The 13,671-nt window shown below is 33.6% G+C and overlaps 1 protein-coding gene across 1 annotated transcript; it reads left to right on the top strand.

The window, feature by feature from the left end:
- The first annotated feature begins 9,612 nt into the window (after nt 1–9,612).
- On the top strand, nt 9,613–12,802 carry LOC125475946 (cyclin-D2-1-like). Its single transcript, XM_048581424.1, has 6 exons — nt 9,613–10,456; nt 10,933–11,019; nt 11,133–11,231; nt 11,382–11,583; nt 11,677–11,807; nt 12,127–12,802. Exons 1-6 carry the CDS (start codon nt 10,157–10,159, stop codon nt 12,403–12,405), a joined length of 1,098 nt encoding a protein of 365 aa, XP_048437381.1. The 5' UTR covers nt 9,613–10,156; the 3' UTR covers nt 12,406–12,802.
- The last annotated feature ends 869 nt before the right edge of the window (nt 12,803–13,671 follow it).

The raw sequence follows: 13,671 nt of genomic DNA, 5'->3' as shown, positions 1-13,671 counted from the left end.
TCATTTTTGCTATTTCCAAAGGCATTTCACTTGCCTTACCTTAAATGCTAGCATATTTAAGTATTATTTTATTATTTTTAAACCAATAACAACTCAACTTTTATTATTTTTGTTTGAAAAAAAAACATTAATGAAGCAATAAATTTTGGCACATTCGGTGGAAGGAAAATATTGAAAATATATCAAATTGCCAAATCAACCATCAAATTGAAGTTTGTCGTTTAAATTTGACATCTCCTTTAGAGATGCTCTTACATTTTAATTAATAATTTTCAACTTACTTTCTCACTTAGGTCTTGTTAGAATACTCTTTCCAGTTGGTTTTGTCAGTCAAAGGATGTTGCTTATAAGTTAAATTAATTAATGAAATGGTGAATCTCAAGGTCTTTGGTTTTCAACGTCTAGCACCTCTTCACATATTCATTTTAACTTTCCTCACACATTCAGTCAATTTATTGATTAAATACAATTGCCACAAATTAAGAGAGATGTATAGAAGGTAAAAAATAACGTGTGGATAGAACTATCCCTAGTAAATGTAATTTTAAGCCAAGTTTATTAGAAGACTACACATTCATTTTAACTTTCCTCACACATTTTGTCAATTTATTCGAGTCAATACAATTGCCACAAATTAAGAGGGGTGTATGGAAGAAAAAAAATAACGTGTGGATAGAACTATCCCTAGTAAATGCAATTTTAAGCCAAGTTTATTAGAAGACTACTATTATTTTCGGTTGTAAATTGTATATCTATTTGTGTCTATCTTCATGCAAGACATAAATAGATACACAACTTGTTTACAAGGCTGATTGTCACGAGATCAAGCTAATTAGTAATCGGAGTATTATTAAAGATTTTTAATTATCTCTTGATTATCTCTTGTCGCATAAGATACAAAATAATATACAAGTAGATTCTCAATTGTATTAATTAAGAAGGAACATGAATTCTATTAATTATAAACAATGACTCGATCTCCATCACTTCCCATGAACTTCTAGCAGTGAAAAAGAATAACAATATATACCGAATGGATGAGTTAAAAAATACAGTGGGTGTGAGTGACACTCTGTATAGCTCGGATCTCAAACAAGAAGAAGACTCTCTCTATCTCTCTCTCTCTCTCTCTCTCTCTCAGATTCAGAAGTGCCAAAACAAAAAGTCTTAGGAGGAGGAAGGGTGTGGCACACAAAATGGGGCCATGGGTGAGACCACCGGATAAGGTGGGTTATGAGCGTAAGGTGGGGTAGGAGCATGGTGAGTCCAGTGTTTGAAATTTCTTCGATACAGTCGAAATTTTTATGAAAATATCTAAAAATTTAAAGAAAAATATGGAAATAGAGGGTAGAAACATTTAAGTTTAAGCTAAAATCGATAAGTTTCGTCGATATTTTCTGACATATCAGTTAAATATCAAAGAAATTCTTATATTTCGTCCAAACCAGTGTTTGACAATCCCTAAAGTTTAATTTTGAATTTCCATTATTTCCATCGAAGGCAACCAATATCGACATGCAATATATCCATCGATATTTTCAGACCCTGGGTGAAACACAAAAAAGAAAATTGTAGCAATGTCCTTCAACTAAAAATTCATGACCCTTGGTCTTTAGAGCATGTCCAATGGAAGTCCCTATTTAGAGACTCTCACCACCACTTTTAACTTTTAAGTACTTATTTAGGAACTTAAAGGGAATCTTTGTGTTCCTAAAAGAATATAGCCTCTAATGGTAGAGTCCTTATAGTAGAATCCCTAAATTTGAAAATTTTATGATTTTATGTGATAATTTGATTAGGTGCACATTTTTTGTTTATGTTAACTTTTTTCTAATCAATTAAAAGCATTAAAATTAAAAGCTTAAAATCTTCAATCAAGATTGTGGATCCTGTTTTCCCCTCCAGGTGCACATTTTTTTTGTTTATGTTAGCCATTTGTAATTAATTAAAAGCATTAAAACATTAAAAGCTTCAATCAAGAATGTGGGCTCCGTTTTCCACTCAAGGTTATCCTTATATAGTCCTTATATTTGAGGACATACAATATGTATCCGGTGAGTCTTCATACTTTAAGGACTCACTTTTCGACCCATTAGAGATTCATTTATCCTTATATTTGTTTTATACCCATTTTATATGATGGTTGCCCCTATTTAGGAACTCCACTGGAGATGCTCTTAACTCATCAAAACATGTAGCTATGGTCATTTTCATCAACTCCGTTAAAACTTCTGTCAAAATGAGTCACATGCCACACACGTGAGGTCAGAATCAAGGGGAAAATATGGAAAACTAAATGAAAAAATTGCAGAAATTGTCCCTCAACTTTAACCCAATTGGAAGCATGGTCCCTCAATTTTAACTCAATTGTAGCAATGATTCTTCCAACATGACTCGTTTTGACGGAAGTTTTGAAGGAGTTCACGAAAAGGACTATACTTGCACATTTTAAAAAGTTAAGGGATCATTGATCATGAATTTTTAATTAAAAGATTATTTCTTCAATTAAATTAAAATTAAAGAATCATTGTTCTAATTTTCTCGACACAAGATGAGACCGAGTAACATGACAATATCAAGAGAGTGGAGTAAAAGATAACTTTTGTGTGTAGACCGTATGAGCCACTTGATCCCCTCTCCGAATATTAGACCTTCTTCCTCACTCCTCACTCCTCACTCCTCACTCACTTGGAACTGAGTACTCATCTCTTATTGATATAAAGACAGATAGTCTTTGAAATTAGCAAAAGATCTGACATGGAACAAGTGATTAATATTAGGGCTTAATAAAAAAATAAAAATAAAAAAGACAGAAAAAACAAATTGAGTGTGAAGCTGTGAAAGAGGAAAAGGTGAATTGCAAAGAGCAGAAAAAGGAGCATTTCAAAGAAGGCATAAGGAAGAAAAGGGTTAGAAATTTGTGTCCCTAAAGTCTCTTTTGGATGTATAGTATATATAAGCATGCGTTAATATTGAATCCAAGGAATAAGTATCCAAGGTTAAAAGACATATTTAGTTATCCTAATCAGTGGTCCAAAACCCTAATTAGAATTTTACCAATGTGTTTTGAATTCGATGGTCATGGTCAAATTAATCAAACAGATGGGAACCCATTTAAGTAATAATATTTCAAGTCGTGAAATGATAGTTTATGGACTTGCATCGCATCGCATCACATAAGATTTGTCATAATTATGTGTCTTGGCCTTGTCCCTTGGAATCAATGGTTGATAAAAATTCAACCAATTAAGTTCAAAAATTTATGCGATGCACTGACAAAGTACATAACAAATAGTTTGACTGAAAGCTATAATTTCTTAAGCATAATTTGTACCACCACGTACTATCAATTTAACGAGAAAATTTTAGTGGATACTAACATACACACACACACATATACATATACATATATATATATATATATATATATATTAGTAGAACAATAGTGATAGTGAATTAAATAGTTAATTGTTAGGAAGAAGAGTCAGTAGGAATCAAACTCACATCAGAATGCATAAATATGATTGTTTTCCGTCACTATAATAAAGTGTCATTTGCATTAATTATAGTGTATATAATTACTCTACTCTAAATAAATCTATCATCCACCAAAGTAATAGCATGTGACTAGTAACATCATACGACAATACGTGTACCACTCAAAACTTTGTCAATTCAATGACTTGTAATAGATAATGGGAAGTAATTTCCGTACACTATTTTTTCTCCTCTTACAAATTATGACCCTTCATTCTTTTGACTTCTTCAATGCAGATGTAAAAAATAAACTTAAGTGTATAGGAGGAGAGAAATACGCGTATAAATCACTTCCCTAGGCAGTACTTTGAATTCTACCCGAAGAAACTGAAAGCTTGAATTTCAAGTTTCAACCATGCTGCAGTAACTAAAACCATGCATTCTGCACAAATTCAATATCAAGACCTAGTCGAGAAGCATCTGAGTGAAGGACCATAAAAAATAGACCAGCTTTTTAACCCTAAAGTTTTAAATTTTCATGATTCATGTCCCCAAAGTTTTAATCCAAGTAAATAAATCAACAGCATTATCAAGGAGAAAGATATAATGTTCCATTGACTGAGGGGTTAACAGCATATTTGATAACTTCGTATAGCCTCATTGACTCAATCGAATCTAAATTCCGTTATCTAAATTTGTAAGTATGCATGCACTCATTGAATTACATGGTAATTTCCTAATTAAGTGTCCTAATCTGGCAGGATTAGCAGTCGTAGTTGCTGAATGTTATGGAAAATTTGTACTTATAGATAATCCACACTTTTGACACATTCCAAAAAGTAATAACGCTCCTAGAAGTGGGGAAAAAAGCAAAAGCACAGCTCCTTTGGGGATTTTTTTGGTCACTAAAAAGATAACCTTTATTTATTTTTTTTCCAACATAGCTTCTGGTGCTTACAGTATCGATGGGCATGATTTGCATGCAAGTAAAAGGAGGAATAGGAAACACGCATGTATTCTTTGCTGGTTTACAGTACGGTTTGGGCTGAATAAGTTGGCTACTAATGGTGAATATACATGCAAATTCTCTTGCTGGTTAGAAATGATTCGTAGCATTGTTATGTAATATTATTAATTTATATATATTTTTAGTACATATTTTATTTATTAAAAATATGCGTCAAAACGTAAATTTGTTATTCATTTCTATATATGATGTTGATACGTAAATTATGGAATTATAACCACACCACAATAAGAAAATTCTATGCCTTGTAAGATTTAATCCTAACACTTATTTTTCATCCGTTTATTCTCACTTTAGCTAAAGCATAGTCTCCCTAACATTATTCATAATTACATAATTAATCTTGTTTTTATGTATTTTTGGTCAGGATATGTAAGTTTGGTAGCAATGTGTTTCTACCAAAAAAAAGGGTTTGGCAGTTCTCAGTGGGCACCATATATTATATTTGAGATGTGATATTCTATTTTATTCTAGTGGTAGTGCCAAGGTTTATATCAATTAGAAACTTTGAACTTCATAGTTAATGATCATTACATAAAATATTAAGAACCTTCGAGACAGTCTTCCACCATTTAAAAGAGAAAATAGGGAGGAAACTTAGTGATATCATATACTGGTCTACGTATATACCACATGGTAAGAGAAAAAAAAAAAGCTCTTCCATAATGTACCATTACTTTTCAAATGACAACAAATGGTTTGATTTATTTCAATCAAACTATTCTATATAACCACCTTGGAGTGGTTCAGTGATTATGGAAGAATTTCAGGTCATATTTTACACAGCACATCTTGAGTTCGATTCTTGATGCTAATGAATCACACAATGATGGAGAGAGGGAGACTTAAATGCATCTCCTCGAAAAAGTATACTGTCTTGACAAAGCTACAAACTAATTTGCTTTTCTTTAAAAAAAAATATTCTACGTAAGAAAACCATTTGAATTAAGTAAAGAGGACGCCACACTACCCTACTCAAAGGTGGGGTTCGGCGACAATATGTTTTTCTCTATAGCAGCCTGGTTTTACTTAGGGTTTTGGGAGATTACATGATAAGAGTAACTTGGCTAGCTAGCATTGCCAAGATAATTATTGTTATTTTAGTTTTTTTTTAATTTGAAAAATGAAGCCAATAAATATGGTAAGTTCAGTCATATATTGTTCTTGTCATTCACCAATGGTAAAATCATGTAGAAATGATAACACGACATAAACATGTAGAAAGAATTTTTAGATTTTGGTTAATTTTTTAGTAGATTTGGCACGAGAACTAACGTTTCGGTATAACTCTGGTAAATGCTCAATCAGAAACACCTCAGGGACACAAAAGAGGCTGATGTTTCTCAAGCATATTAGAGATAAAGCTCCTTACCTCAGCGGCCAGCCTCGCTTTTTTCAGGCAAACATGCACATAAAATCGATAAACACAACACTAATTTAGATATCTGAATAAATTTAAACTTAAATATTTAGATAGGTTGAAGAACTGGATTTACATATAAAGTAATCTCATATGGCAGGAGAATAATAAGATGGTAAAATACAATACCACATCTATTATCGTTAATAAGTTACGCCAAATAATGATGAACCTTCTGATAAATTTTTTTGGCCTAAAATGGCTTATCACCAACATGACCGGCCGGTATTGTACAATTTAAGCACTTATTGTTAAGTAATAGATTTTATCACAAAAGACATCGGTGTTATTAGGGGTGGAATCTCTCGTATATTAATATTTTTTCATATGCTCGATATGAGATCCTATTCTCCAACACGCCCCTCACAAGTGGCAAGTGGCCCCACATGGGGTCACACAGGAAACCAATTCCCATATTGGGAACTGGTCAACTCTTTATCCCAGAGCTAACGCCAATCTTTTGAGAACACGATCGGTCGGTATTCAGTCAAATGGAGCCAACACCAATCTTTTCAAAGGCCTAGTCAGTATTCAGCCATTGGAGCCAACACCAATCTTTTCGAAGCCCTAATCATTCAATATATTAAGTTGGAGCTCACGCAACTTTTCGAAAAGCCCAACTTAAGGAAGCAGATTCGAGTCTAGTAACTCGAGCCCAGGATGTGCTAAGAGAATAGTTTGCTTTGATACTATTATAAACTTTTTAGCACCAGCATGGTCCACCACCACCAACATCGATATAATCCCAACTTAACCACCTCTTGCGCAATGAAATTTATTGCTTGAGTTTAATCCCAATGGGATAAGCATGAGCAGCCAATTAGTTAAGAACTTTTATCAAAATAGAAAAAGAAAAAGAAGAATATTAATCTATGTATACCTATCAAGGTTCATTATGCATCCTATCCTCAATTTTGTACGTATTATTCCTTCTTAATAAATATCGTACTTTTGACTTGATAGAGCACTAAAATCTAATTAAACCTTCCCGCTAATGTATATTTTGTCTCCAAATTGAGTCCCACGTTTAACATCAACTTCTTCAGATTTCATCGTGCGTTCGCTTGTTCTTCTTAATCTCCATAACCCTACTCTTTTAGATCATCTCTAGACCTAGATATACAGCTTTGCATCATAAGAGTGTTGAGCGTGAAAAACATCTAGCATTGAGAGTTAGACTGAGATTTATTTGAGCGAAACACTTTAGTTTTTATCATATCATATTCATTTACTGTGTGATTAATTTATCAAACGCTTTTACACTTTCTTACTCACAACATTTTTTAAAATACAAATTGTAACTGCTTTAGTTTACAGCTAATATTTAAAAAAAATAAAACACAACAATCCCACGCTAACCCTAAATACTATTAGTAATGAAATAGTTATAGACAGCAAAAAGCTTATAAATTAGGAGCTAATTTCTCTACAACTATACAGTAAAGGGACATAAAATAAGTCAAACATTTACAATATACATGCCTATTCTATTCCCTGATTGTAAGATATTATGATTTCTTTCCAACATACAGTCGTGTTTTAAAAGAGAATATTTTTGCAGTTTCCAAAAAAAAAAAAAAAAAAAAATAGAGAGAGTATTTTTGCTCATCTCTTAAGTGATTTTGATAATCACTATCCTACTTATTATAATTGGATGAATTTAAATTTTAAGTTTTGTGTCTATTTACTATACAGATCTTGAAATTTAAACTTATCTAACAGTAATAAATAGAGTGTTGAGAATCATCATCACTTGAGAATGATGAACAAAAATACCCATTTTAGAATGAGAAATGCTAAAGAGATTGCCTCAAAAGTAATACTCTCATTGGACTCTCTGCCACTTCATATTTTTGGCACAATGTTTTATAATGTTAACACGAGAATTAACTCTAAACTTTGAGTTGTCATAGAGTTTATGGAGAGTTTCACTTTGAGGAGAAATTTTTTTATTTGTAACCGGAACACATATAACACATCACGTGTCATCATATAAGCGAAGAAAAGCTTTATTTTTTAAGTACTTAATTTTTTAAATCAAATATTTCATAAATTCGATAATAACACGTAATTTATCATTCCGTACATTAAAAATCTCTCCACTATGAGAATCCGTAGCATTTCTCTTTTTTTGTTTGGTCAAACTAATCCGTAGCATTTATCTTTTAAAAATGCTTTTTCATTACAGGTCATCAGTCAGCTGCTTGCACAAGGGTACACGCGTCAGCATGAGAGCAAAAAGACATCCTCCATGGCCCATTGTTCCCCTCTCGGGTCTCCAACATACACAATTACCTTTTTATCCTTCTTGTTTGAGCCATATTACTAGCACAAGTACGTCTTAATTGTCTTTTGGTGAATTTCCTAAGTTAATTGATCCACAGAATTACGTTCAATGAATCAATAATCCCAGAGGCTTCCAAGTTCCAACCGCTGCTTCACCTCCCAAAAAGCAAGATGGCTTTTTTCAAGAAAAAAATAATTTTGTAAACGAAAAATAACCAAACCGGCATAACTCGTGCATTGTCAACAGTCTAACAGTATAACATGGTATGTTGTCAGGATGTGCATATTGATCATTAATTAAATTGCTTTTTATCTAAATATTTGGTCTAAATTTATAATATAACAACACGAGTATCTCGTACTGCAACATTGTTTCATATTGGAACGTTACCTACCAAACAAATATTAGAAAATACATAAACAATTGGTGCAATGTAAATAAGAAGTATATAAAGAAATTTGGAAAATCTACATGATTTAGAATTTTTTTTTTCAATTTGAAAACCTAAAATAAGAAGAACAATATTTTGGTACAATGTGTTTAAAAAAATTCTTCTTTTACAAGAAAATAAAGAAAAAGAAATACATGAAGTACAATCGGAAGCACCAAAGGATTAAAAGAAGTTGTAATGCCCCATGAGTAACATTATAGGGAAGGTTTTGATTCTCTTGTCGCTATTTTTTCTTGGGTCTAGGGTTTGATTGCTTGATTGTTCCATGAAGAAATTTTTCAGTATGGTGAAAATACAGCCTAGTGCACTAAATGTCATTATACAAGTGGTTGAATTCCCCTAAGGATTTAACTCTGGCTTAAATTATTCCAGACCCACCAAAACTGTCATATTTCAAACCTTATTTTTTTGTTTGTTACCTAAATCTAACGACTACGATCAAAAGAGATCAAATCTAATGTTAAAAATAAATAAATAAAAAGATTTGACGGCCCAAAATTAAATCTAACGTCTAAAATAATTTAAGAAATTTATTTAAATCAAATTTAACTTAAAACTGTATATATGATTTTTAATTACTTATTGAAATTTAAATATTTTTAGATTAAATGTTCATAAAAATAAATTAGGATAATCTACATATATATATATATATTTAAAGTTATTGACAAAAATAAAGGTTAAAATCTTTATTTTAATAATTTTGAGGTAAAATTTTAAGCCACAAAGAGTAGAGAAGAAAAACAATTTCTGGGTTATGATTTAAAATTGTTTGATTTAAATTTTTAAGCTTTATTCTCAAAGAGTTGGAGATGATTTTAAGAAAAATGGAATGATTAAAAAAAAAAAATTGACAAGGAAATAAAAATGAGTAGGTAGCCATGGCATATGGTGGTTAAGCGAATTTACTAATCGATTTCTCATTGACATGGAAAATATCCAAAATTAAAATTCTAGTAAATGTTCTTGCCATGCACATTGCACGCCCTTAACATAATTTTCACCCTCTCTCTCTCTCTCTCCCCTACACAAAATCTGGCAATTACCCTTCTGGTCTCCAGCTGTGTATATTTTCTCAATTTCGTTTTCTTCTGATTCCCTATTGGTGCCCTTTCTCTCTCTCTCTCTCTCTCTCTCTCTACCCTAGAAAGCTCCCCTCATTCCTTCATAAGCTCCCCTTAAGCGTCAGTCTTTTCAGCCAACCCTTGAGAGAGCGGGAGAGAGAGACTTCACTCCAAATACACTATTCATTTTATTTTCTTTCATCATATTTATTCTTCTTCTGTTCTTCATCTTCTGTTCTTTGATTTCTAATCTCAATCTTCTTCGTCCCCAATATATCTGGAAAAAAAACGTAGATAAATGAAATACACGCACTAAATATATAAAACCAAAAACCCAAGTTCCAGTCTTTATTCATTTTGTTTCATAGTTGATGAAATTTGGGTATCCCTAGTGAGAGAAAGTGAGGGGAGAGAGAGAGAGAGAGAGAGAATGGCACCCAGTTTTGACTGTGCGGTTTCAAGCCTGCTATGCGCAGAAGAAAACATTTTTGATATTGACGATTTTGGGTCTGAGGAGGCTCCTAGAAATCATCGAAACGACAGTCAGAAGGGAGCGTTTTGTGATGATGGAGAAGAAGGGCTGCCATTGCAGGGTCAGAGTGATGAGTATTTGGGTTCAATGGTAGAAAAGGAATTTCACCACTTGCCTGCTTCTGATTACTTGATGAGGTTGCAAAGTGGGGACTTGGACCTTGCTGCTAGACAACAGGCTGTTGATTGGATTGGAAAGGTCATTTCGTTACTCTCTCTGTCCTTTTTTTTTTTTTTTTTTCTTTTTTTTATTCAGTTTTTCTTTGTTTTGGGGTTCTTTTTAATTTGATGGTTGTTGCATTTCCCCAATCAGAAAGAGCTATTCTTTTCATTTGGTTAATGGATTCAGACACAAACTTTATGTTTGGGGAGTTTGATAAAAAAAATGGGTTTGGGGTTGTCTTTGGTTTGGTTTGATTTGGTTTGATTCGGTTTGGTTTGGTGGAGAATATTTCCTGGTTTGCTATTTGGGAAACAGAAATTGGATTTATGTTTCTACACTTTCCCCTGTTCTAAGCTGAAAATGCCAAAGAGACCAACCCAGAAATTGGATTTATATTTTCTCTGATTAATTAAGTTCTTAATGATTATTGCTATCATAGTGGGTTTTTTTTTTTTTTTTTTTTTTTTTTTTTTTTTTGGAAAACACTAACGTTGTGTTTTTTGGCTAATCAGGCAAATGCACATTTCAGTTTTGGACCTCTATGTCAATACCTATCCATAAACTACTTGGATCGATTCCTTTCTGCCTATGAATTACCTGTAAGTCTTGATCAATAAATCGAAATTGAAATTGAAAACAGGACTTACATATTGTGTGTTTAATTGCAATCCAAGTCCATTGCTGATTTTACCTATCCATAAACCATCTGCAGAATGGCAAAGCTTGGACTATGCAATTGTTGGCTGTGGCATGCTTGTCCCTTGCTGCAAAAATGGAGGAGATCGATGTCCCTATCTCTCTAGATTTACAGGTTATGATCAAACCATTTACACCCTCTATACTCTTTTAAGTCTTGTTAATTTGATCATTCTTGAATTTTCTGTGACGGGAATTCGAACTTGGGTGCAAGAGGGCAGACGCGCATCTAGATTGTCCTAAAGATGTGAGCTTTTTGATACAGGTGGTAGAGTCAAAATTTGTGTTTGAGGCAAGAACAATTCAAAGGATGGAGCTTTTGGTGTTAAGCACATTAAGATGGAGAATGCAAGCGGTCACCCCTTTCACATTCATAGACTCTTTCCTTCTCATGATCAATGATGATCAAACCAATCTCAAAACTTCAATCTTGAGATCATCCCACCTGATTGTGACCGCTGCCAAGGGTACTAATCTGGTGCTACAAGTCATAATTTGTGTCTCAAATTGTACCAATCATGGTGAAAAAGCAGCTGATGTTTGGTGGGAATTGAATGCAGGAATTGACTTGTTGGAATACAGGCCCTCAGAGGTGGCAGCAGCAGTAGCAATTTCTGTGGCAGGAGAGGCCAAAACATTAGACAATGAGAAAGCAATCTCTATGCTCAGTCAACATGTACACTTAGTAAAGGTATATCATAATTTGGTTTCTTTGGTGGTCCAAGTCCCAAAAGAGAGAGAGACATAAATGATGATGATGATTTTTAGCTTTTGCTCTTATCATTTTGAGTTGATTGTAAATTACAATTGCGAAATGCGATTAACACTTCAAAAAGGTCATCATGCATTCCGAAAATATAAGAGAGAGAATAAATGGCGGACGTTTAAAGTGTCAATAGAAACTCCTGATACTATTCTACATACAATGCAATACAAATGTGTAAGATTAACTAGACATGTTATAATTTTATTGACTTTTGTTTATGGTTTGGTTTGGTTTGGTTATGCAGGAGAGAGTGGCAAAGTGTGTAAATTTGATTCATGATATGACATTAATGGGTGGGACACCCATGAAGGAAGCTAGTGGGTCAGCCCAGAGTGGGACCCCCATGAATGAAGCTAGTGGGTCAGCCCAGAGTGTGCCCCTGAGTCCAATAGGGGTGTTGGATGCTGGATGCTTCAGCTACAAAAGTGATGAAACCACAGTTGGGTCATGTGTAAATTCCTTCCACAGTGGCTCAGATTCTAAAAGAAGGAAGCTAAACAGACCCTGTGAGGTGGGGTTGTAGAGACCCAAATATGTCATTTTGTTACATAAGTAGGATTTTGGTGTGTTTTCTGAAGTTATTCAAAGAAAAAAACAGGGTGGAAAAATGAGGACAGAGAATGGGAGAGGGATGGGAGTGGGATGATAAGTTAGGTCATGGACTCAATATGCATCATGCTTTTGGCATGAGGAAAATAGAAACCTCTCCAGCTGTTAAATATTAGACTTCTTAGCAGCCAGAGCCTCCCAAGCAGAGAAACTGAGAATAGGGTAGCGATTTTCGCACTCTATCCCGTGTTCGGTTTTGTGAGGTACAGTTTGTGTTAGGGTTTGGAGTTTTGTCTATTTATTGGTTACAAAAAAGAAAAACATAAATTTGAAAAGTAATATATGATTGCTGGAATTTTTATATATGTTCATATGTTTCTCTGGCAGTCTCAATTAATTATGATTATTATCTACTGTTCTAAAAAGCAGCCTAGGTTTTTATTCGTTGTCCGATTATCGTCTAGCGCATTTAAAACCTTGATTATATGTAAGGTTAGTCTAATAATCTGTCAGGGGTACTGGGGTAACTTTATCTAGTGACCTGTTTGTGTTTGACTGTTTGTCGAATTGGACCGTGGGGGTGATGGGTATCTGCAGTTTTGCTTTGATGATATGGGCAGGGAACTTTGGGAAGACAATATTGAATTCTTAATTCTGCCCCCAACAACCTACCATGAGAAATTTAACAGAAGAGATGGTGATATCTTTGTCAGAACAAACAGAAGCACCTATTTTATTTCTCCACCTACACCATTTTTGTCCATCTACTTGGGGAGTCAACATGCTACAAAAGCAAACACTAACGTCTGTTCAAGCCCTAAATGCAAGAGAAATATGTCTTGGTTGTATGTTTTCTTCGTTTGTGTTTCTCGCCACGTGGTTATGGGGATATGCAACCGGAAATAACTAAGAATCACTATGTAATTAGCATCTCTTAAGCTCTAAGTTGGAGGTTTTTTAGTTTGTTTCGATGTTAGAAGAAAGAAATTGGGTGTTTGGGGAAAAAAAACTAACATGTAACGTGAATTTACACCATTCATCTTATATCGTTCTTCCTGCTCATTTTTTTCGTATTTTGTGTTGGGGGTTAAGTCGGTGACAATTAGCAATTGTCAGCTAAATATAACGGTAGCTCTACAATGTATTTTACATGCATCAACAGTTGATAGTCGCCTAAATATACGATGTATTCTTAACATTTTTCTAGTGTAAAGATAGATAAAGGTGCCCTATATGCAAA

This window comes from the organism of the source record quoted next, unplaced genomic scaffold (assembly GCF_019419815.1).
Source record: "Pyrus x bretschneideri cultivar Hongxiangsu unplaced genomic scaffold, Pyrus_bretschneideri_v1 Contig17, whole genome shotgun sequence".
NCBI classification, from domain to species: Eukaryota; Viridiplantae; Streptophyta; class Magnoliopsida; order Rosales; family Rosaceae; genus Pyrus; species Pyrus x bretschneideri.
The sequence above is the reverse complement of the archived record's forward strand: the minus strand, read 5'-3'. Positions and strand labels throughout refer to the sequence as shown.

Bases quoted from the DNA above. Each gene is read 5' to 3' on its own strand.
- LOC125475946 (XM_048581424.1), top strand. From the start codon at position 10,157: ATGGCACCCAGTTTTGACTGTGCGGTTTCAAGCCTGCTATGCGCAGAA. The intron at 11,232-11,381 runs GTTATGATCAAA...TTTTTGATACAG, and splicing joins CTATCTCTCTAGATTTACAG to GTGGTAGAGTCAAAATTTGT. The intron at 11,808-12,126 runs GTATATCATAAT...TTGGTTATGCAG, and splicing joins AACATGTACACTTAGTAAAG to GAGAGAGTGGCAAAGTGTGT.